The 23,954-nt window shown below is 48.6% G+C and overlaps 1 protein-coding gene and 1 long non-coding RNA gene across 2 annotated transcripts; both read left to right on the top strand.

Annotated features, from left to right (window-relative positions):
* The first annotated feature begins 931 nt into the window (after positions 1 to 931).
* LOC140001381 (uncharacterized) lies at positions 932 to 4,098 on the top strand. Its single transcript, XR_011806573.1, has 4 exons — positions 932 to 1,311; positions 2,044 to 2,200; positions 2,368 to 2,781; positions 2,955 to 4,098. It is a non-coding gene; the product is annotated as an uncharacterized lncRNA (long non-coding RNA).
* A 90-nt stretch (positions 4,099 to 4,188) lies between these two features.
* LOC140001563 (uncharacterized) lies at positions 4,189 to 16,419 on the top strand. The gene is made up of 7 exons (XM_072033380.1): positions 4,189 to 4,267; positions 4,796 to 4,942; positions 6,321 to 6,440; positions 13,516 to 13,695; positions 15,084 to 15,244; positions 15,359 to 15,806; positions 16,122 to 16,419. Exons 1-6 carry the CDS (start codon positions 4,189 to 4,191, stop codon positions 15,380 to 15,382), a joined length of 711 nt encoding a protein of 236 aa, XP_071889481.1. The 3' UTR covers positions 15,383 to 15,806; positions 16,122 to 16,419.
* Positions 16,420 to 23,954: the final 7,535 nt, after the last annotated feature.

A 23,954-nucleotide genomic window follows, 5' to 3' on the forward strand; every position in this document is an offset into this window, starting at 1 on the left:
CTGGAGAGCTGGGAAGAGCTGGGAGCTCTTGATCCTTCCAGGGTGGAACTTCCAAGGTAACGGCTCACTGCAACCTTCCCTTTGGTCCCAGGAAATAAAAAAAAAAAGGCATCAAGCACCTGCCCTCACTCCTCACTCAGCCCAGAATTAGCAACAAGTCTTCCTTCCCTGCTGGTACTGCTGCCAAGGGAGCTTTGAAGTTAAGAGCCTCTTTTTGGAAAACAGCTTTTCCATGACCTCTCGGGTCTGCACATGGCCAAAAAGCAGAGAGAGAGAGAGAGTTTGAAACCTGGGAGAAAAGAAGGAAGGAAAGCCAGCAGGGACTTTAAATCTGCACAGCACAAAACTGAAGGACAAGTTGATTTTTTTTTGTCACATCACTCATACAAGAGAGTGAAGAGCTCTCTTTCTCTCACATGCTCTCACAGTTTTCATTCTCTCCTCCTAAAACTTTCGGGGACTTTGATCCCTCATCAGGCAGCCTCGATGCAAGTTGCTGTCAATTCCACTTGGGTGGAATACCTCTTGCTGAATTGCTGCCTTTGGCCTTAGAGATCCCAATCTATAGGCATCCTTTGAACTGATTTCCTCAAATCCCCTTTAAGCACATCATCCTGAAGTCTACTGAACCCGGCCCATGTAATCTGCTACGTCACATAATGCTGAAAGCTTGTGACCGAGTGAGGGTGCCACGGAGAAAACCTCCGTGTTGTGGAGCACACGCTCGTCCCTCAGGACACCTCACAGACCATGTGCAACGTGGCCATCTGACACATGGAGACACTGAGGGTGCGTGCCAGGCACAAGCTCTATATTAAACACTCGTGAAGCATTCCTTCTTCCTTATTCCCTTTCGAGATTTCATGAATAAACGAATGGCAGTTCTAGCATTTCCTTCCCACACCCAAATGGATCACCTTGCACACCCCCTGGGGCACTCTCGAGGATTGTATGGGACTGAAAGGAGAGAGTTTCCTTCTCAGTGCTGGCATGCTCGGCTCAGCTGTGGCCCTACAGGAAAGGGGATCTACAGGAAAGTGCTCCCTGAGTGCAGGGAGAGAGAGAGAAAAGCTGCTCCCTGACAGGGCGGCTCCAGCCCCGCCCTCTGACAGCCCTGGCGGCCATTTGGCAGTTCTGCCTGCCCCCCGCGCCACAAGCTGGCTGAGGCCTTGGGCTGTCCCCAGCACGGCTGCCAGTGGTGTCGGGCGGCATCTAGAGCCAAGAGGCCTTTCTTCTTTTTTGTGCTGAAGGAAACTTTGTGCTGTCTGGAGCGAGCAGTGCCACTTTTCTCCGCATTCCGGGGCTGTCATGGTAAGTGACATGGCCTCTCACTTTGAGGGCCCTGTTTTTCGTCAGCATTTGTGAGGGGCTTCTGCATCCCCCCCGCTCACTTGTTGCGGCCAGGGCTTCCCCCCAGGATGTCTGGGCAAGGCCCATGCCGCTGGGCAGGCTCTGGGTGGGCCTCGTCCCCTGCAGGGGCAGGCGTCTGCCGCTGAGCCCACAGCCCATGAGCAGCTCCTGCACTCGCAGCTGCCCCTGCGCGGGCTGCTGCCGCTGCTTCTGGAACCTTCCTGCAGCCTCTGGTGCCTGCTTGGCGGCGGCTCGTTGGGCTTGGCAGCCTGGGATCTGCCCCTTGCTGCTCTGGCAGTATGCACAAAAGAAGAGCCCAGCTCCAGCAGAAGGACGGGTCCATTCTGCCTGGTGCTTGTGTGTTGTCCGTGGCCAGAGTGGGCAGGCCAGCATGTCGCTGGTGCTGGCACTCAAGGCTTTCCCTACTTGTTGGGAACTGGTTGGAGGGAACTCTTTGGGGGATTTTTATTGAGCTGAGGGTGTTGGCTGTGCTCTTACTAGCCCAGCGTCACTTTAGAGGGAAAAAAGGAGGGAACTGGGAAAATCCGTGACATCAAGGCCATCTCCAGGGCTCTGCAGAGTGACACTGCCTGGCACCTTCTCATGAGCAGTGGCCAAGGCATGAGGGCCCATCTTCTTGCTTGGAGAAGCCCCAGAAATCCTGACCCGTGTTCCTGATTTCTTGCTTTTCAGGGTGTCACAGTACCTGGGCTGGGCACCTTCTTTGCTGTTAAACAGGAGCAGCCCATGGCAGGCGTTAAGCTCCTTGATGCAAAGAAGCCCGTCTTCCAGGTTTCGGAGCACTTTGCCAATGTTCATGGGCTCCCTTACAAGAAAGAAACTTTTCCTGGTAAGAAGAGAGATGATTGTCTGGGCTCCCACGCGCGGGGACTTTGGGCTGCATGCTCAGCTGCTGCTGGGAGGGCAGTGGAGGGGTTCCACAGCTCCTCCAGGAGGTCCAGAGAAAGGCCTGAGCTCCTCTCAAGCCAGGGCCCACCAATGCTTTGACTCTTCCAGGAACCACAGGGTTTTCCCCAGGAAGAAGGCAGCTCATCCAGCAGCGTGGACAGGGAGGCTGCAGATGAGGGGTACAGAGCGCCTCCCCAGACACCTGGAGGTCAAGAGTCAAAGCCATCAGCATGTCCCAGCCCCAGTGAGCACAGCACTGCGGTGCTGGTTGAGAGCCAGTGACGTGCACGACATGCCTCCAGTGTCTCTGAGGAAGAGCTGGATGAAACAGCCGAGATTGTTGTTGCTGCAGTGCTACTCCATTCTGTAGCCATCATGCAGGGAGCCACGAGCAAGGATCCAACTGCTCCCTTGGCCACATGGGCCAGGGTGCCTCCTCCCATCCCAGAGCCTGTTGACTGTACAGCAGTTGACGAAACCGGAGCAGTGGCTTCTCCCTTGGCTACGGTTCCTGGGCACCAGGTAAGCCCAGCGCGTGTGGTGGTCTCCAGGCACCGAGGGCAGCCCGAGGCAGAAGCAGTGCGTGGGGTGTGCGTGCTGGGGAGCTGCCTGCTGCTCTCCATTCCCAAACGCCCCAGGCACAAGGGCTGACATCCCTTCCATCACCTACCTGTGCTCTTGCTCTCCCCATGCAGGTTGCTGCCGAGCAGAGAGGCCAAGCGCAGTCTTCCTGCACCAAAGATACACCAGCAGACAAGCCAGCAACGTGCCAGAAACAAGAGCCGTCCTGGGGACTTTTGGATGGGCCTGTTCAGAGCAGCGAGCAGGAGCAAGGGCTAGGAAAACGCAGGGGGGCTGGCTGGTCCTGGGCCACCCCTCCCCTTGGGTGCTGGTGCGGGGGGAAGGCAGGGGCTTGCCCATCACCTGCTCAGGCCCTAACCTACACCTCTCTGTCTCCCACAGGCATCCATGACCTCGCACAAGCCCCTGCACGCCAGCCACAGCCCGCCCACATCAGGAGAGCTCTGCGGGCTCTGCGCAGGGCTTTGTGCTGCAGCTTCATCCCAGAAGAGTGGGAGTAGCAGCAATGTATCAGCAATGTAGCCCGGTGGTCGTGGGCAGGGGTCTTTCAGGATGAAGGCAACGAGGAAGAGGAGGTTAAACTCTCTTTACCTTTGTGGACTTGGACCTTCTGTTGGATAGTTTAGGCCTTTTTTTGCTTATCTTTGCCTTGTTTCCTGCCAACAAGTTGTTCCTTCTTTCTTAACGAGATGTTCATTCTTCCCTCATCCGTTAGCCTTGAACGATATCTTCTTTTTACATCTGCTTCTCATCTACATCCCTATAATTAGGATATTTTTAGGTTCTCATCCACATCCCCAATACTTAAGGTACTTTACCATGTATGTAATGTAGCTAGATACTAGTTCAGATAGTTTTTTTAACATCTTCCCCATCTCAATTGCCCCCTTTTCTTCTAAATCAATAAAGTCTTTTACTTCGTACTTATTCTCGGCCCCCTCTCCATACCTATTTGTAAGCACATATTCCTTTGAAACATTGTAATATCAGGAAAACAAATATTCCGTAAAATAACAGAACCAGGCCCGTAGTAAACAATTGTTTTAACCATGTCAAACTTGGTAACCAAACTTGGGATGAGCGGGCCGTGCCAGCCCGCAGCGTGGCATTGGCGGCCTTGTTGCCATCCCCAGGGCACGGCTGAAGGGGATATTGTGGGTTTGATTTGCAAGGACGGGGAGAATTTGGGATGCAGTATCCCACTTCATCCGCAGGCAGTTCGCGCTGAACAAGGTGGGCTTTGCAGCCTCATGCTGCCCTCTTCCTCTGCTCTTTCCCAGAGCTGCCACCCCACAGAACGCACTTGTGGACCTGAAATCGAAGTCTCTGCAGATGGCAGCAGTGCCTATGAAGCAGCAGCATGTCCTCATCCCTCACCCCCCAGAGGAGAACACTGAGGCAGATCCTGTGAGGAAATCAATGCCAAGCAAGTGTGGGCGAGCTCCCACAAAGGCAATGGGAAAGATGAGCTGCAGCAGGCTGGGCTCTCACTGGCACCCTTCTCCCTGAAGGGAGCAGGGAGCGTCACTCAGCTCTCCTCACTGGAGCGGAATCTTGAACCTTTCCAGAGAATCACAGAATGGCTTGGGTTGCAATTGAGTTAAAGATCTTCTATTCCCTCCCGCCCCCTGCCATGAGCAGGGATGCCATTCACTAGAGCAAGTAGCCCAGTGCCTCATCCAAACAGGTCTTGAAGACCTCCAGGGATGGGGCATCCACGGCTTCTCTGGGCAAGCTGTTCCAGTGCCTCACCACCCTCTGTGTGAAGAAATTTTGTGGCCACCAAGGAGCAGCTCTGACTAGCCTTCTCTTTTCCTCCTTACAGGGATGCCTCCTGCTATTAAGAGCCGGCTGCTCACACCCCAGAGTCGCTCTCCAGCCAGACTCTCCAGGGCGACAGGGAAGGCACAGCTGGGCCAGGCTGCTGGGGAAAAAGAGCCTTCTCCCAAATGAGGCTGGGGGAAAGCCATAGAAGGCAGCCCCAGAGCTCTTCCCCTTGAGTCATCGAGAAGCTTTCCTTGCACGCAGGGACTTGTTGAACTCCACAATGGGCCTGACACATGTCCCACTGACGGCAGGTTCCTGCCTGGGCACCCAGCAGGTGAGCAAAATCTCTCGCCGCAAATCCTCCTCTGTTAGGTAGCCACGGTGGTCCGCCTACCTGAGTTGTTAGAAGGGAAATGTTTCTGGAGATGTGACATTTTGACAGTTATTGTGCCTTCTTCAGTGCCTTCTTCATGATTAAAGAGGAGCTCCCCATGGTGGGCTTTGAGCTCCTTGATGTAAAGAAGCCCATCTTCGATGTTTCAGACACCTTTCCCAGTATTCACGGGCTCCCTTACAAGAAAGAAACTTTTCCAGATAAGAAGAGAGATAAATGTCGGGGCTCCAATGTGCAAGGATGTGGGCTGCATGCTCAGCTGCTGCTGGGAAGGCAGTGGAGGGGTTCCACAGCTCCTCCAGGAGGTCCAGAGAAAGGCCTGAGTACCTCAGAAGCCAAAACCTGCCAATGCTTTGCACCTTCTGGCAGGCAGCAGCTGCCGGAAATGTCCCTCTCCATGCTGTTGGCACCCTGATGGCTGCGTTGGTGGTTGGCTTCTCCTCTTGGCATCTGGCACAGCTGCAGGTGCAGAGCAGCAGCAGGGCATCAGTGCTGGAGGGCCCAGCAGCTATGCAAATGTGACTGCCCTCCTCTGCAGGCCTGTGTAGTTACTTTGCTCCTTGCTTCTTTTCCGTAAGGTGTAATTCGATTTGTTTTCCTGAATTATGCCTGGCTGTCCTTGGACACAAGGGCACATTGCAGTGCTGCATTGGGAGGGCCTTGTCCTTCTGGGTCAGACGCGTCTCCTGATGAGGCACAGGAGCCTTGCGCCTGACAAAGCCAGGCAGTGATTTACCAGGTGCAGGCACTCGCTGCGCAGCTTGTGCTGCTTGTAAGGAGGGGTGAACACTAAGCCCTGCAAGCTGTGCCCGTGGGCAGCTTTCTGCCTGAGCAGCCGCAATGCCTCCGTTGGAAAGGGCATCCCTTCCTGGCCATGGTCTCAGCCAGGACTGTCTCTCCTGCAGAGGCTAGGCACAACAGATTTGGCCACATGGGAGAGAAAAAGCATAGTCCCACATCCAGCTTCTGGGGGTGTCCTCATCTTTTCCACGTGGGCGCGTTGCTTCTGCAGCCCTCGGCTGAGAGTTTTGGCAGCTTTTCAGCTCCTCTCCGGAAGGTCAGCAGTGCCAGGGCTTGCCCAGTGCTCAGGGAGGAGCTGGAGGGAGACTTCTCCAAGCACTGTTTCCTCCTCCACTCCACACCGATTCTTGCTTGTTTTGGACGAGGGGGCATTCTCTTTGTGTAGCTAGGGCTGGGGGAATGTCTATTGCCTGCCCAGCCCACAGCAAGCCCCTTTCAGACGCTGGCACCAAGACCAGCACCCTACAGCCCTAGAATGTGGTGCTCTGGAGTCACACTGCCTTGGTCTTTCTTCCAGGATTGGGCTCTACATACCTCGGGGAAGAGCTGCAGGGAGAAGAGCCTCTCCAAGCACCCAAGGGTTTTGCTTTGGGAAAGAAGGGAGACGCAAGTGTGGAGGGAGAGTCTACCAGAACAGGTAAGATTGACTCTTGTAAAGCTGACCTCACAATCAGTAAGATTGTAAAGTAGGTATGTTTATGCAGCACTGGGCGGCACGGGGGGTAGTCCCACCAAAGTCGTGCGCCCCTAACACGGCAACTTGCTTTGGTTATATGCAGTAGAGATTTACATATGCATGAGGTTTCGCAGTATGCCTATACATATTCATAACCTGTCCCCGCTTAGTATTAAAATTAGTTCCAAGAAGTCATTTCCATAAGCTCCTCCCCTCTGCGCTTGCGCGGTGCCTTCTGGTGGTGGGCACTGAGGGTCGTGAGGATGAAGTGAGATGTCTTCATCAGGGTTGAACTTTTCACCTCGTCTCCTTGCGCATGCTCTCTGAGGCCTTGGTCATAATCTGGGCCATAAGGTTGGTTTGGTCCAGTTCTCCGGGCCTGAGGGGCTCCTGTTATCTGGAGGCCTTGCATGTTTGACATTTTTTATCTTGTCCTTTTAAGAACAGTGCTCCTTATCTCTGAGCCCTTGGTCACAGTCCAAACCATAAGGTTGGTTTGATCTGGTTCTTGGAGTCCCAGGGGCTCCTGTTATCTGGAGGGCTAAGCGCAGCACAGGCACATCGCAAATGTAGCACATATTAGGCAATGAGTGTTGCCTACATATTCATTCTTAATCAATCACTCTCTAATTTCTAATCCCATGTTTCAGTCCCCCTTTTCTGGAAAATCTAGTAAATTCTTTTACTTAATACAAAAATTCTTCTTTCCAGTCTCTACGGTATGTACCCCTCAATACCTTGCCATGTACCTTTGTCAAGGAAGCTAGTATGGCCATTCATTGTAACCATTTCCAATTCCAAAAGTATTACAAAAGACAATATTAAACTTATACCAACTAATATCAGTAAAACAACAACCGGGTGACACAATGTGTTCAAAATCCCAGTTGCAGTTGGCGACCATCCTAAGAGTGTGTCCCACCAGTTGTGATTTGTCTTGTTTTACTCTTTGCAAATCTCTGCTTATTTCCTTTGTATCATGATGGACAGTGATTAGAGTCTTCTTTCCATTTTCCTGAATGCTTTCTTTTAAAAAAAAATTTTGATCAGGTCTTGGTGTTTTAACTAGTTGCTTCACTAACGTGAGGTTCACCCCAGCAGGTGTAGGTAATAACTTGTGACAGATTGTGTTGTTAGACTTGATCAACTGGTGGGATACCACTGGTGCCAAATATAGAAAATCACACCTGACAATTCTAACAAAGTTAGAAAAGTTAGAATGATTTTTGCTAGGGAGAGTCACGTCTTCCTTATCTACTTGTACAAAAGCACACGCAGCCTTGACCAATATATACAAGCACAGTCTTTTGACTACTATTTGGATGAATTTCAAAGTGGCAAACGCCTTGTTGCGTGTCAAGACATACATCCTGAGCATCAATTGTGTTGCTTTCACAAATAAATCCTTGTTGTTCCCAGGTAACACATGATTCTAGACTTACAGACTGCCATTTCCCATTCTCCATCCATGCCCATGTTCTATGCTCCGAAGGATACAGCACTGTCTCCTCATGGTTTAATCCTAGTGCAAGGATGGGGTGGATAACATAAACTGTGGCATTACTTATAGTAGGCACAAAGGCAGTAGCCATGTTAACAATGGGATCATAGGTAAAATTTACCAGAGTCCACCAAGATTGGAACTTCTTCTCAAAATCATTGGCATTGTCCCAAACAGCCTTTTGGACTTCAGCCAGAAAAATGCCTTCACTTCCTTCCCTAATGATCAAGGCAGCCGTTGCCTGCATCCATAACTGTGCTTGTATACAGCTAAGAGCGAAAGATACATTATCTTGAACCATACTAAGTGCATCTGTTCTTAGTTTGTGGTCTTGGTCTTCAGCCTTTTCCCATCTCGGTAACACCTGTGAAATTTGCCATTGGCTAGTTCCCAATGCCAATAAGGATGATTGTAGGGGCTGTTTTAGTTTTGTCCCACTGTTGTAGGAAGTACAGCCAAAACCAGCTAATTACTACAGTCTGTGTAAATACAAAATTATACCACCAATCTGATTTACCTGGGTGGATACAACCTTCTTGTTGGCCACTTTTGGAAATGGGTTTTACAAAAATCCCCGTTACTTTCTCGTGGGTCATTCCATTAATCATTCGGCACCCTATTTTAATTTCGTCCCCTACGGTTCTTTGGTGTGTCCATTCTTGCCCTAATTTTTGCCATTCTTATAATGTATCTAAATGGTCATCATTTGTTCGCCAAATAACCACAACTGCTAACTTTCCGTTAATGCTCTTATCCTCTGTTGTTACAGCTTCAGACCAAGGCCGCTCACCATTCTCTAGTATCATAGAGGCATCTTCTTGAATCACAGTTACAACTTATAAGCCATAGAAATAAAACAATTCTGTTAACTAAATTCCTGCTAACCATATTACTAAATACTCCTGACCGTGATGTCCTCATTTTGCTCGACTGAGCTTTAGTTTCAGTTCACCGTCACCTGGCGTTACTTTCCAGGGGGTTCTGGAGCTTTCTTCACTTGAGAACGGTGAATCCAGGCACTCTGTTCCCTGATCTTAACTGCAGTGAAGGTTTTAAGGAGCACCTGGTATAGTCCTTCCCACTGTGGTTTCAAAGTTTTCTCTACAAGAGACTTAGCTACCTCTCAGGCTTTGGCAGTCCTACTGGGGAAAGCTTCTGGCCATCCTGAAAAGGTATCTGTTAACACCAGTAAATATCGACACCCCCCTTTTCTTGGAAGTTCAAAAAAAGTCAATTTGCCACTGTTGCCCAGGCCCATGGCCTTTTCCAATTTGACATAGTTTTGGTTTGGGGGCATTTTGGGGGTTAGTCTGGAGACAAAGATCACAATATTAAGCTATTTGAGTGATGGTAGCATATTAGTTCCTGGCAATATTTTTTCCAATTAGATAGCTATACAAAGCGTCTATTCCCCAATGTGTTTTCCAGTGTTCTTTCTTTACCAGTGACCACAATAAATTGGAGGCGATGACTAGCTTCCCTTCCCTTCTTTGGTAATAGCCCATCCCTCTTGGTTATATTTTCCCTTCTGACTTTCAATTAATTTTCTATCCTTTTTGTTATATACAAGCTTACCTTCAAGGGGAATTTGCCTGTCTGGAATCAGGGCTCCCTCAGTTGCTACCTCACCTTCTGCTGCTTCTTTTGCCTCTCTGTCCGCCAGATCATTTCCTTCCTCCAATTCTGAGCTCACCGTCTGGTGTGCCTTAATGTGCATGATTGCTACCTTTTCAGGCAGCTGATCTGCTTCCAATAATCTCATTATTTAGTCCAGCTTCTATTACGTCTTTGCAAGTGTTAACTGCATACCCAGCGTGTTGTTTTCCGCTGATGACGTAGCTGCTCCCATATTTCCACCTCATCAGAAGGAGTGTCCTTCAGATCTGGACGGCTGGAGTAGGTAGCTTCAATGGTCTCCAGGCAGTCATGGTGTACTGGCTCCCCTTGGTTTCTGCTGATTTCAGGAACCTTTGTGGGGAAAGCCAGTGACCACCTTTCACTTCCAGCACTGTGGACACTGTGTGAGACACTAGCACAGTAATTTTCTGTCCCAAGGTGAACTTGTGTGCTTCCTGGATATTTTGCACCACTGCTGCAACGGCTCTGAGGCATCCCAGCCATCCCTTGGCAGCAGCATCCAGCTGCTTCGAAAAATAAGCAACTGCCCTTCGCTATGGGCCCAGGTCCTGTGCTAGTATTCCCAGGGCAATCCCCTGTTTCTCATGGGAGAAGAGGAAAAATGGTTTATTCACATCTGGAAGTCCCAGAGCTGGGGCTGACATGAGAGCCTTCTTCAGTTGGTCAAAGGCTCGCGTGGCCTCCTTTCTCCATTGGAGGTCCCTGTTCCCGTTTGCAATGAGCACATAGAGTGCTTTTACAAGCAATCCGCAATTATAGATCCACAATCTGCACCACCCCGTCATTCCCAAAAAGGTTCACGGTTCTTTTATAGTCTCGGGTTTCAGGGTTTGACGTATCGCTTCTTTACAATCATGCCCCAGGGTCCGTTGTCTGGCATTAACCTCATAACCCAGGTAGGTCACCTTCTGCTTTACCACCTGAGCCTTCTTCTTCGATACCCTGTACCCCTGTAGTCCCAGAAAGTTTAGGAGGCTTACCATCCAGGCCACACATGCTTCCTCTGTCTGGGTGGCTATAAGGAGCTCATCTACGTACTGCAACAGCCTTCCTTCTCCTGATGGGGCTTTCCAGGTCTCCAAGTCCTTTGCAAGTTGTTCTCCGAATAAGGTGGGTGAGTTCTTAAAGCCCTGAGGTAACCTCGTCCACGTGAGCTGTGTTTTGTGCCCACTCTTAGGGCTTTTCCAATCAAATGCAAAGATTTTCTGACAGGCTTCATGGAGAGGGAGGCAAAACAAGGCATCCTTCAGGTCTAAAACGGTAAACCAAGTTAGCTCTGGTGTTAAGCATGTTAATCAATTATCAGGCTAATTCCTTCTCTGTCTTCCTTTTTCAAGGGACACTGCTTAAGTGCATTTTTTGCCTTCCGTGTTACCTTAGAAGATCATACTCAAGAAAACACTTGACTTAGGATTTCCTCACTAATTTCCTCTTTGGTCTCAATAGCTGTCAATATCAAACTCAACACTTCCACGTATCTTTGATCATTTACCTCCAGAATAATCTCCCCATTTTTAAATGAAATGGTTGCTTGTAATCTTTACAATAAATCTCTCCCTAGGAGTTACTCCGGGGAGCTGGGCATGCATAGGAACTTGTGAATGCCCCACTGTTTCCCATATTTACATTTCAATGGCTTGCAGAAATATGCTATTTCAGATTGGCCAGTTGCCCCCTTCACTACAATGCAATAATTCCCCACTGATACTAATGCTTTCTTTAAAACCGAGTATGTTGCCCCCGCATCCACCATAAGTTCCACCTCTTTTCCCTCTTTCCCCATCTTCATTTTTGTAACCAACAGATCTGCTGGGGTAGATTCCCCCAGTCCTCTTTAGTCGTCTTTTGCATGTGCGACCACCACCTCCCTTCTCCGGTTCCCTTTTCCATTTCTTTTCCGTTCTGGCTTTCCTTTTTCCAATGCCCAAATTTCTTACACGGGGCGCATTGCTCCTTGCCTAGTCGGGGCTGTTCCTGTCTGGGCCTCCTTTTTCCTTCTTCTCTAGTAACTGCTATCAGCATCTTCTGCATGTTTAATTGAGGAAGATAAAAGAAGATGAAAGTCCCCTCTCCTTCCAAATTGCCCTGTGTGCATGCACCACGCCAAAGGCATATTTCAAATCTGTCCAAATGTTTGCCAGCTCAAAAGCTCTTATCAAGGTGCTGATTTCAGCCTTTTGGGCTGATGTTTGTTACCGTATATCCTGTGAGGCAAAATCCCTGGCGGACGAAGCTGCTGCCATCTGTCTACCAATCCTCCACATCTTCTAGGGGTATTTCTTTTAAGTCTGGTCAGCTGGAGGATACGGTGTCCATGGTCTTGATGCAATCATGAATGGGTGATCTGGAAACTCTGTTACTGAGGAAAGAGGCTGGGTTCACAGTATTAGTGCCGAAAAAATGTAGCGAACTAACAGTCCATTATACACATTCCTTTTCTTCTTCAGTAGCTATCATTTGCACATTGCAACAATGTCCCCTTTTCCCGAAGGGGTCTTTCAAGCTTCAAGATCACAGTTCCCGAATATGGTGGGGCTATTCTTGAACCCCTGTGGTAACACTGACCAAGTAAGCTGAGTTTTCCATCCTCTATTATTATTTTCCCACTCAAAGGCAAAGAGTTTCTGGTTTTCAGTTGCCACGGGCAGGCAGAAAAGGGCATCCTTTAAATCTAGTACCATGAACCAAACTTGACTGTTTTTCTCATTTTGTAATTCCCATCCTTTTTCCCATTTTAAATTTCAAGCATTGCAAAAAATGCCTTTTCCTGTTGGCCAGTTGCTCCTATTACATTTACGGACTAATTAACACAGAGAAAGAAGCGCCCGTAACCAACAAAAAATTCAAGCTTCACTTCTTCATTCCCTAGCTTTATTTCAATCAGTGGACCTGCCAGGGTAGATGCCCCAGGTCCCCATCATTCCTGACTGTTGTAAGTTTATCCTGCAAACTAAGACAATTTCTTTCCGAAATCAGGGGCTGATTGCCCTGGAAAGAGGCTAACCAATTGCCTCTGTTTGTTTTCTGAAGCCAGGTCCAGTTTTTTTTTTTATTATTTTTATTATTATTTTTCTCTTTGAAAGTTCAGTCCCATTAGCAATCTGAGCTCACACATGAACTCAGGTTGTTTTAAGAGTTAGCTGCTTTTCTGTTTCCATGTCAACTCTCTGGGACCCATCAGGGTCCCTCTGCCCCAGAGGGCTCACACCCGTGATTTTGAGATCTCAGCCTCGGGCTGAGGCAGACCTATTAACATTCCTACATCCTCTTTCCCCGCTCATTGGACTTCAAACAGCTTTGTCAAATACTACATGCCACACCTTTAACACCTTCAACAACCCTTATAGCACTTCCTGTATCTTTCTCCAGCCTGTACTTTTCTAATGCCAGCACCAAAAGCTCAGTCAGGGGCCAACTTAATTCCATACCTTTTCCCTCCAAGATACTGACACAACATATCAATATACAACATCTCATCCCATTTTCCTTCTCTCCTCAAAAACATTAATTGCAAGATAGTGTTATAGTCGATTGATCCGTAAAGTGGCCATTTAGCTTATATAGTGGCCACCATTGATTGCAATACTTAGTGAAAGTCCTCTTGCTTTGCGCTGCCCCAGGCGTTTGGAGCTCTGTCTTTCAGAGATTCTCTTCCTCCAGACAAGCAGTCAGCAAGACAGCTCTGTAGCAATGCTGGAGGGTCCAGCAGAGGCCCAGAGGTGACTGCCCTCCTGTGCAGGCCTGTGTAGTTACTTTGCTCCTTGCTTCTTTTCCGTTAGGTGTATCCCGTTTTCTTTTCCTGAATTATGCCTGTCTGTTCTTGGACACCGGCATTCCTCGGGACACGGTGCAGCGCCGCATTCAAGAGACCCTGCTCTTTCTCTCTTGCACCCTTAGAAAGAAGCAGGCTGTTGATTTCGTCTTCAAGGACATTGGCCATCTGGTGTTCCACAAGGGCTGAGTCCAAATGCAGTTTTCCACCGACTGCGTTCCTCAGCACACCATGGCAGAGCAGCAGGATCATGACTTCAGCTTTAAGGCCACTGGCTGTGTGGTTCTCTGGAAACCTGTCTCAGTGTAAGTTTCTGAGGGCTTCAACACTGCTCAGGGTTCTTGGGAAGTCCCGAGGCCATCCAGAAGGACTTGTGTTGGGTGTGACTTATCTCCTGTCTGAGGCAGTTGAGTCTCACCTACGCACAAAGTCAGGCAATGTTATACCTGGGTGTGCATGCTAGCCGAGCAGCTTCTGTTGTTTCTAAGGAAGGGAGGAAGGTTTGTTTTTTTTTTGCCTGAGCAGCCTGAAGGTTAGCTGATTTTGCTGTGAAGGGGATCCTGTCCTGGATGGGATCTCACCCAGGGCTGCTTCTCTTGCAGAGGCGAGGGATGATGCGTTCAGCCACATCTGGCCCTCTCACAGATGAGCTCTGGTAGCATAGTTATCTTTCCCAAGTGAGTATGCTTGCTTCTGTGGCCCCTGACTGACCACATAGAATCTGGAGGGGTTGGAGATGAACAGCTCCTCAGACAGCCCGGGGGACATAGAGAAAATGAACAAGGGAGTAGTAGTGAGGATGGAGAAAGACACTAAGAGCAGGCAGTGTGAGAGCTGGCTCCTGGCAGTGCTTGCAGGTCCAGCTTTTGCTCTACCTATAAAAATGTCGTCCCATTAACCTGCAGCTTTTCTCACTTTGACCCATCTGATTCTCTTACTCACCCCACTGCAGGGGAGTGAGCGAGCAGCTGTGGGGCTCATTTTATAACCTATTGGGGTTAACTGACAGGAGATGGCAGCAGTGTTCGGGGCTGAGTTCATGAGATGAGGACAGGTCTAAGGAAACCTCAGTTTTGGGGTGTCTTGCTGAAAAAGGCAAGTATTTGTGAGTATGTCTCCATCAACCTAGAACCTTCCTCCTTTCTCTTCCCTTCCTTAGGCTGAGTGAGAAGACTTGCATATGGAACGAATGTGAAAGGTGCTGGCATGTAGAAGCTAAATATTACTGAATAAAGACAGTGGTAACCAGCCTCAGCCGTGCTGCATATGAGCTGTGAGAAACGGGAAGAGAAGAGCTGGCAGCTGTCTCCTCTGTTCTTTCCCATTTCTGGCTGGGAGCACGAGAAGCCCATCGGGACAGTGTTTGCAGGGGCCATGACAATTTTGCTGGGCTAGGGGAAGCCTCCGCTCCTACAGGTGGAGAAGGGACAGAGAGAGATGGAGGCCAGGAGTGCTGCCATCCTGTGCAGCAGCCACCTCATGTTCCCAACTCTCATGCACCTCCCAGATGATGGTGAGCCCGACAGGAGTTGCCTCAAGAAAAAGCACCCGCACAGCCCTCTCGAGCCACAGTTTCTTGTGGGGAGAGAGAGGGAGGGTCTCGGGACATGGGCACCAGTCCACACGGCCACCAGGGCTGTGCTGCAGGAGCAGGCTGGCTTGCAGCATGACCTCTCTTTCCCTTGCTTTTCAGGGATTGTGAAAGTTTGGGATGCAGTATCCCACTACATCCCAGCAACGCCTAGCACCTTCTGGCCGGTAGCGGCTCCTGGAAACGTCCCTCTCCGTGCTGTTGGCACCCTGATGGCTGCGTTGGTGGTTGACTTCTCCTCTTGGCAGCTGGCGCAGCTGCAGGTGCAGAGCAGCAGCAGGGCACCAGTGCTGGAGGGTCCAGCCGCTGCCCAAACGGGACTGCCCTCCTCTGCAGGCCTGTCTTAGTTCCTTTGCTCCTTGCTTCTTTTCCCTCAGGTGTACCTCCAGCTGCTGTCCTGAATTATGCCTGGCTGTTCTTGCACACCAGCATTCCTAGGGACACCATGCAGTGCTGCATTCAGGAGACCCTGCTCTTTCTCTCCTACACCCGTGCAAAGAAGCAGGGTGTGGACTTCATCTTCAAGGACATTGGCCGTCTGGTCTTCCGCAAGAGCAGAGTCCAAAGGCAATTTTCCACAGACTTTGTTCACAGCCTAAGTAACAACGTCCAGCTGCTGAAATCTCAGATGAATGACCAAGTGACAGGACCAAGAGAAGAGCTGTGGGCATCCCTGGGAAGACTGCAGAGGATCTTCTGATCTCCTGCGTTTTGGAAGGAGGCTGTGCTCCGGGCTCTTGGGACAGGCAGAGGTGGCGATCTTCAGAGCCCACCCGAGAGGTTTCTTCTCCGTTGCTGCAGCTGCCTTTACTGCGGAGTGTGCGGGTGAGGAAACATCTGGAGAAGAGACAGGAGGACAGTTCTTAAACACACGCAGCCTTGACCAATATATACAAGCACAGTCCTCCTGCACCAAAGATACACCAGCAGACGAGCCAGCAACGTGCCAGAAACAAGAGCCGTCCCAGGGACTTTTGGATGGGCCTGTTCAGAGCAGCGAGCAGGAGCAAGGGCTAGGAACACGCAGGGGGACTGGCTGGTCCTGGGCCACCCCTCCCCTTGGGTGGTGGTGTGGGGGGAAGGCAGGGGCTTGCCCATCACCCGCTCAGGCCCTAACCTACACCTCTCTGTCTCCCACAGGCATCCATGACCTCACACAAGCCCCGGCACACCAGCCACAGCCCGCCCACATCAGGAGACAGGCGCTTCGGGCTCTGCGCAGTGCTTTGTGCTGCAGCTTCATCGAAGAAGAGTGGGAGTAGCAGCGCCCAGCTGCCAGCACCAGGAGGGCGCTCGGAGCTGTACGCTGACATCACTGATAGGAACAGGACAGTGCCCCAGGAATTCAGATGCCCCACCACACCCTGCCCCCAGCCTCAGCTCAGCTGCGGCTGAGAATTTTGCTGTGAATAAAAGCTCAGGCAGAGTTTTGCCCCCAGTGCTCCTCTCTGTGTCGTTGATCTCAGGAGAAAGAGTGGTGCAGGCCATGCCAACCTGGCGCCCTGGGCCTCTCACAGTCATAGAATTACAGAACCATGGAATCGTTTAGGTTGGAAAGCACCTCAAAGATCATCACGTCCAACCGTTATATACACATAGCAACTGGCAACGCTCCTCCTGTGAGGCTGAATGTACCATGCCAGTTCTCGTGGGCGAGGAATGTTCTAGCATGTCGCAGGAAGCACGACCGAAAGCACAACAGACACCAGTATGGTCAGAACATGCTCCATTCTATTGCCCGAATAGTCTAACTTTTATAGTGAACTTAGCAGGGGCGGATCGTGTCTCACACAAGATTATTGGTCAAAAGCACTCAGACAAACAACTACAAGAAAACAACCCCACCTGCAAGAAAACAAGCCCCTTGTGATTAGCAGTCAGGTGGACCTTGTCCTTGAAGCCAGATCTGGTAACAATGTTTTTCTAAATTCCTCAATTGGGAACACTGTCATGGGAACTTCTCATAGTTGCCCTGGTAGCTTGGTTTGCTCAGCTGCAGCAAGCCATGGGATTTTTGCTGTTTCAAAAAATCCTTCAACAATACCCCCCCCCCTTTTTTTTTTCTTTTTTTTTTCTTTTTCTTTGAGCAAACCAAGCCTGATGTAACAGTTTTGCAAGTAACCCTTTAACCACATTTATTACAATACAACACGTAATGATGATTAACACCACAACAAACAGAATCCTTAATCCCTCTTTGACTAATCTCAGTAACCACCTATGCATCGTTTCAAACAAATCAGTGAACCATTGATTGAAAGGATTGATACCATACTGAATCTTTCTCATGTGCTCTTTCAGGAAAATAATGGATTTGTGAATTGATTCATTATGATCAAAAAGGTTTAAACAGCACATTCCATCAAAGTCCTCACACCCATGCCTTTGAGCCAAAAGCAAGAAGTCAATAGCAGCTTGATCCTGTAAAAGCACATGTTGCAGACTGTTTTGATCTGGTAACACCTCCTCAAGTATCTCTGTCGCGGCATGGGCTTGCTTCTTGGCGCAGCATAACAATTTTTCTAAGTTATTAAGTGTGGCCGCAGAGGCCACTTCGGCACTAAAATTGCCAATGCCTCTCTAGCTGCAACACCAAGCAATTCAACATTATCATTGCAATCCGGTGCGAGCAATGCTCTTTTATGTCTGGTGATCTCACGCAACTGCGACAAGCTAGGAGCAAATATAATGAGTTTATCTAAGCAACATGGACCTCCGATAGCATTTGTAGGGATACCTTGCCAAGCCCTATCCCTGCAAATCAGAAAAAACATCAGGAGGTAAGGCCATAGCTGTATAATTGTTCCAAACACTACAGTTGTTACCCCTTGTCTCCGTGCCATAAACCCCTAAACCCTGCCTAGCAGTGTCATTGTAATCACAGGTGTTATTTGTATTTCTGTACCGGTATGGCCCTTTCCAAGTTCCTGTAGCAGGATCTCGGTAATTCATTCTTAGTTGTGGTAACACATTTGGTGCTGCTATATTTATTGTTTGAAAATGAATACTTGCAGGAGGGTCTTCTTGGTTCCTAGTCAAACATAAGTGATTGAAGACAGCCAATGCCTTGGACAACCATCCATCGATGTTCTTGATCTCTTTTAATCTCACTAGTTGTTCCTTTCAAACCTGATGTGACGCTAGCAAAACCTTGCAGTCTTGTGTCTTGGTGAAGGATGAGGATGACATTTTGCAGGAAGAACACAAGGGTTGGTGAGAGGTTAGTTACTACGGAAACACCCGAGTATGGTCAAGACGGTACTAGGGCTTCTCCCGCCCAAAAGGTGGCCCAGCTGCGGTGCATTTACACTAATGCACACAGTATGGGTAACAAACAGGAGGAGCTGGAGGCCACCGTGCTAGAAGGAAACTATGACGTAGCTGCCATCACGGAAACCTGGTGGGATGATTCCCATGACTGGAGTGTGGCTGTTGATGGCTACAAACTGTTCAGAAGGGATAGGCGAGGAAGGAGGGGAGGAGGAGTTGCCCTCTGTGTTAGGAAGTGGATAGATTGTGAAGAGTTCTGCCTGAGAAACAGCCGCCATGACCAGGTTGAGAGCTTGTGGCTGAAAATCAAGGATCGGTCCAGTAAAGGACATCCAGTGGCTGGGGTCTGCTACAGGCCACCTGATCAGGGGGAGTCTGTTGACGAGGCCTTCTTGCTTCAGCTGCAAGAACTGTCGCGCTCGCAAGCTCTTGTCCTGATGGGGGATTTCAACCACCCGGATATCTGCTGGGGGTCTGCTGGGGTTAGCAGCACGGTGGGTTCCAGACAATCCAGGAGATTCCTGGAGTCTGTTGAGGATAACTTCCCAATCCAGGCAATAGACGGACCGACCCGAGGTGAAGCCTTACTAGACCTGGTGCTCACCAACGTGGAAGAGAGCACTAGAGAGGTTAAGACTGGAGGCTGCCTGGGCTGTAGCGACTATGCCCTGGTGGAGTTGTGATCTTGAGGACTATGGGTCTGGCAAAAAACAGAGTCACGACCCTGAACTTCAGGAGAGCAAACCTCCAGCTGCTTAAGGAATTACTGGCTGGGATCCCCTGGGAAACTCTCCTGAAGGGTGTAGGAACGGAACAGAGCTGGTGGTTCTTTAAGGACACGCTTCCGAGAGTGCACGAGCTCTCCATCCCCCAGCAGAAGAAATCGAGCAGAGGAGGCGGGTGACTGGCATGGCTGAGCAAGGACCTGCAGCTGCAACTGAGGGAAAGGAGGGAAATGTACAGGAAGTAGAAGCAGGGTTGAGTAGCCTGGCAGGAATACAGGCATGTCGTCTGAATGTGTAGAGATGGGATCAGGAAAGCCAAGGCTCAGATGGAGCTGAACTCGGCACGGGACGTGAAAAATAGCAAGAAGGGGTTCTACAGATACATAGGTAGGAGGAGTCAGGCCAAGGAGAGTGTTCCCCCATTGATAAATGAGACGGGAAAGCTGGCCTCCTCAGACATGGAGAAAGCTGAGGTACTCAATAAGTGCTTTGCCTCCGTCTTCACTGGTGGTCAAGTTTCCTATGTCTGTCAGTACCCTGAAGCTCCAGGAGAGGGTGAGAGGAGCAGATTCCATCCCACTGTGACAGTGGAACAAGTCCGGGACCGCCTAATGAAATGGGACGTGTATAGAGAGGTGGCTGACGTGGTTGCCGAGCTGCTCTCCATCATATTTGAAAAATCATGGCTGTCAGGTGAGGTCCCTGGTGCTGGTGACTGGAAAACATGACTCCCATTTTTGAGAAAGGCCTGCAAGGAAGACCTGGGGAGCTACGGGCCGGTGAGCCTCACCTGTGTGCCTGGGAAGATCATGAAGCAGATCCTCCTGGAAGACATGCTAAGGCATGCACGAGATAAAGAGGTGATCCAAGACAGCCAGCACGGCTTTGTCCTGTCACGGAATCGTCCACACCCAGGCTCAGTTCTATATTATAAATAGATATTATATATATGTATATATTACATATATACATATAAATATATAATATTATATAATATAAATATATTATATTGTATTATCTATATTATCTATAATATATAAATATTATATATTATTTATAATATTATATATTATAATACATAATTATTACAATAATTAATTTTATTATATAATTATTTATTAATATAATTATATATTCTATAGTTATTATATATAATATATATAATAATATATAAATATTATATATTATCTATAATATATAAATATTATAGTTAAAATCTATATATTTACAAATAGTTTTGAGACCAGTCAAATTCGCCCCTTTTGATGTACATACATACAGCAATTAGCATTAATTACAATACGTGCTCCTCCTGTGAGGCTAGTAATAAATTGAATACCATTTGTTTCTGGACTACTATTTTTGTCAAGCTTGTTACCTCCTCTTGTAGTGCCTGAACTGCATGCAGAGTCTTATTTTCTAGTATGAGAAACTAAGTTGTATTTTTGCAGTAGAACATGTTTTTGAAGTAGAATGTGTTTTTGCAGTAGAAAAATAACCTCGTGTATTGAAGGGTAGTTGTGTAGTCATAACAAAGAGAATTCCACGTAGGTAAGTGGACAGTAAAAGGCCTCACTGTTCCAAAATAAGAGAGAAGCTTGAGAAAAACTGGATGAGCAGTGTGAGAAAAAAAAAAAAAAATCACAAGTTCTCTAAACATAAGAAAGGAGAAATTAAAGGTTTAATAAAAAAAAAAAAAAAGTGCATATATAGTATAGAAGAGCATTGAGTAGCTTGTGAACCTGTAGTTCTAAGCCAATGAGGAAAAGAGGGCAGGTGATCAGGTGTCAGGTAATAGGGAATAGAAGGTTATGATATGTTTATTATAATGTGCTCCTATTTTGCAGGACACCTGCCATTGCAATCATGAATGAAATAGCTTAACGGAAGGTTCTGTCTGAAGAAAATTATTGAGATTTTTCTCAGACTCTTTCTACAATTAGTGAAATTTCCTGTTTTATTTCCCTAGAGGACTATCTGGAGTCCTCTTAATTCTCAATGGGGTCTCAATAGAGCTTTGGCTTTGTGTAGGCACTCTGTCCTTCAGAGTGCCTACAGTCAAAGGCCTCTGGCTGCCCGGACATGGGAGGAATCCTGGCTCTGGCTGCTGCTAAGATTCACTGCCAGGGCTGCCTGATGGGCATCCAAGATCAAACATTGTCTCTGCTGAACTGCAGGGAGTCTACCACTCCCAAGTTCATCCAGAGTGGGAGTCAATCCCTGGTTCCCCAGCCTCTTCCAGGAACCACAGGCCTTTCTCCAGGAAGTGTGCAGCTCACCCAGCAGTGTGGACTGGGTGACTGCAGCAGAAGAAGCTGAAAACCCAACAAGTGCCTCTCTTGGCTCATTGGACACTGCACCATCAGCTGCTTCCTTGGCAGAAGGTCCAGAGGAAGAGAGGCACAGCACGCATCTCACCACATCATCACCAGTAGAGAGCAGGCCAGCAAGTCTTCCATTAGACCCTGCTTGTGAAGATGAGGGGTACAGAGCGCTTCCCCCCACACCAGTGTCTCAAGACTCAAAGCCATCACCATGTCCCATCCCCAGTGAGTACAGCACTGGGGCAATAGTTGAGAGCCAGGGACATGCCCAATATGCTTTCAGTGTCTCTGACGAAGATCTGCATGAAACAGCCAAGATCTGCAGTCCTACACCATGCTGTAGCCATCATCCAGGGAGCCACGAGCAAGGCAGCAAGTGCTCCCTTGGCCACAGGGCCCAGGGTGCCTCCTCCCACAACAGAGCCCATAGACTGTACATCCTCAGCCTCTGCCTTGGCTGGAGGCCCTGTGGGAGAGGCCAGCAAAGCCCCTGTTGTTGCAGCAGCAATGCCACATGAAGGAGAAGTGGCTTCTCCCTTGCCTGGAGACCCTGTGTGGGAGGCCAGTGAAGCCCCTCATGCTGAATCCGCAGCTTCAGCATCCTCTGCGAGAACCCACAGGCCTGTCCCCAGGAAGTGTGCAGCTCACCCAGCAGCGTGGACAGGGAGGCTGCAGCACAAGAAACAGAACCCCCAACAAGTGCCTCTCTTGGCTCTCTAGACCATTTGTTCCAACCATCTCCCAGAGGCTGATGTTTGATATAAACAGATTTTTCTTTTTCCCTGACCAACCAACTCCTTCAGAATCTTGCTCTCAGGCGATGTCCATCCTTGCAGCAGGGTTGCAGTATTGGTCAGAAAAAGCCCTGACTGCCCTGGGACTGCTGCAAGCAGGCTGTCTGTCTTGTGAACCTCAAGATCCCTTCCCACCGGCCTTTCCGTGACTTGCATCAAGGACCCTGAAAATGTCAGTGCTATTCTTGATTTGCACTGCTTTACATCATATTTGCACCACATTGTATTGTGGTGGTTGAGTGAGGAACCTTGTCATGCTGTTGGAGCAGGGACCTCCAAGGAGCACCTCCAAGATCCATCTGCTCCCTGGATTTTTGAGACCCTCCTTTGCTGCTCTGGTTTTCCCCCATCTGTCAGTGACACCTGTCTAATTCTGAAGACAGAGAAGGACTTTTCATTTTTTCGTTTTATTTCTTTTTCATTGCAGAAGTGAAAAGGGGGGTTGTATCTCAGCAGAGGGGTGCTGAGTGCCTGCCCACCACCCAGGGAGGGATGAGCAAGGCACTGCCTTCTCCCTCAGCCGCAGGGACCCTGTGGGAGAAACCAGCAAAGCCCTTCTTGCCTAAGCAGCAGCAGCAGCAGAAGTGGCTTCTCCTTTGACTGCAGAGCCTCTCAGGGAGGACTGCACGGATCTTCTCAGCCCAGCAGCAGCTGAGGAAAGAGGAGCAGTGGCTTCTCCCTTGGTTCCTGGGCACCAGGTAAGCACAGCACGCATGGTGGGCACGAGGCCCTCAGGAAGCTTTGCAGCACCCACAGAAACATCACAGGGAGGCACAGAACCGTGTCCCATTGTGAGAAAAATCTCAATAAATATTTTCAGTCAGGGTCTTCTGTGAAGCTATTTTATTCACCGTTGCAATGGTGGGCCTCTTGCAAGCAGGAGCACACACTAAAGTATACCATAACCTTATATTCCCTATTACCCAACACCTGACCTCTCCTGTTTCCTCATGGACTGAGTACTATGGGTTTACAAACTACTCGACGCCTTTCTATACCATATATGTACAATTTTCTTTGACCAACCTTTAATTTCTCTTTTTCCTATGTTTTTCTTCATCTCTCATGACTAGAGGGCCCGTTATATTTGTTTCTACTCATTTTGCGCAGCTCATCCTGTTTTTCTTAGCTATCCTCCCCACCGCTTTGCTACAGCCATGCCTGCACAATCACTTTTGAATATGCAAGGTTAGTGTAATTTTCCTCTGCAAAAACACCTGCTATTACAAAAACACAACTTTGTTTCTCACAATTCCCCCCTCTTCTTTTCTTATTCCTCTTGTTGTTTCTGCATCTCTTCACATCCTCCATTCTTGATGTTTTCCAATATTAGGGTGCAATATTTTTCTTCCAGTGTCACGGGGCATAACAGATATGCAATGCCTTTATCTTTATAATACCAACAAAGAGCTGTATGAGCCAATTCCATTCAGGTAACCACAAAAGTCAGTTATTCCCAAATGTTTCTAAATCCCCAGGAAGTGTCATCTTGAGCCACTCTGTATAGGATCTTGTTTCTTTCCCAAATATTTTTGAGAGCAGTCAAATTTGTCCCGTTTGATCTACATACATACAGCAACTAGCATTAATTACAGTATATGCTCTCCTGTGAAGCTGATAATAAATCAAATATCATTTGGTTCTGGAGTACTATTTTTGACAAACTTGTTACCTCCTCTTGTAGTGCATAGACTGCATGCAGAGTGTTATTTTCTAGTTCTACAATGAGTGAAATTCACTGTTTCATTTTACTAGAGGATTATCTGGAGTCCTCTTGATTCTGTGTGGGGTCTCAAGGGAGCTTTGGCTTTGTTGGTCTTCAATAATAGTTACATTTGGAATTATTGCCCCCAGGGTGCA

Source organism: Anas platyrhynchos, chromosome 1 (genome assembly GCF_047663525.1).
Source record: "Anas platyrhynchos isolate ZD024472 breed Pekin duck chromosome 1, IASCAAS_PekinDuck_T2T, whole genome shotgun sequence".
Taxonomy (NCBI): Eukaryota; Metazoa; Chordata; class Aves; order Anseriformes; family Anatidae; genus Anas; species Anas platyrhynchos.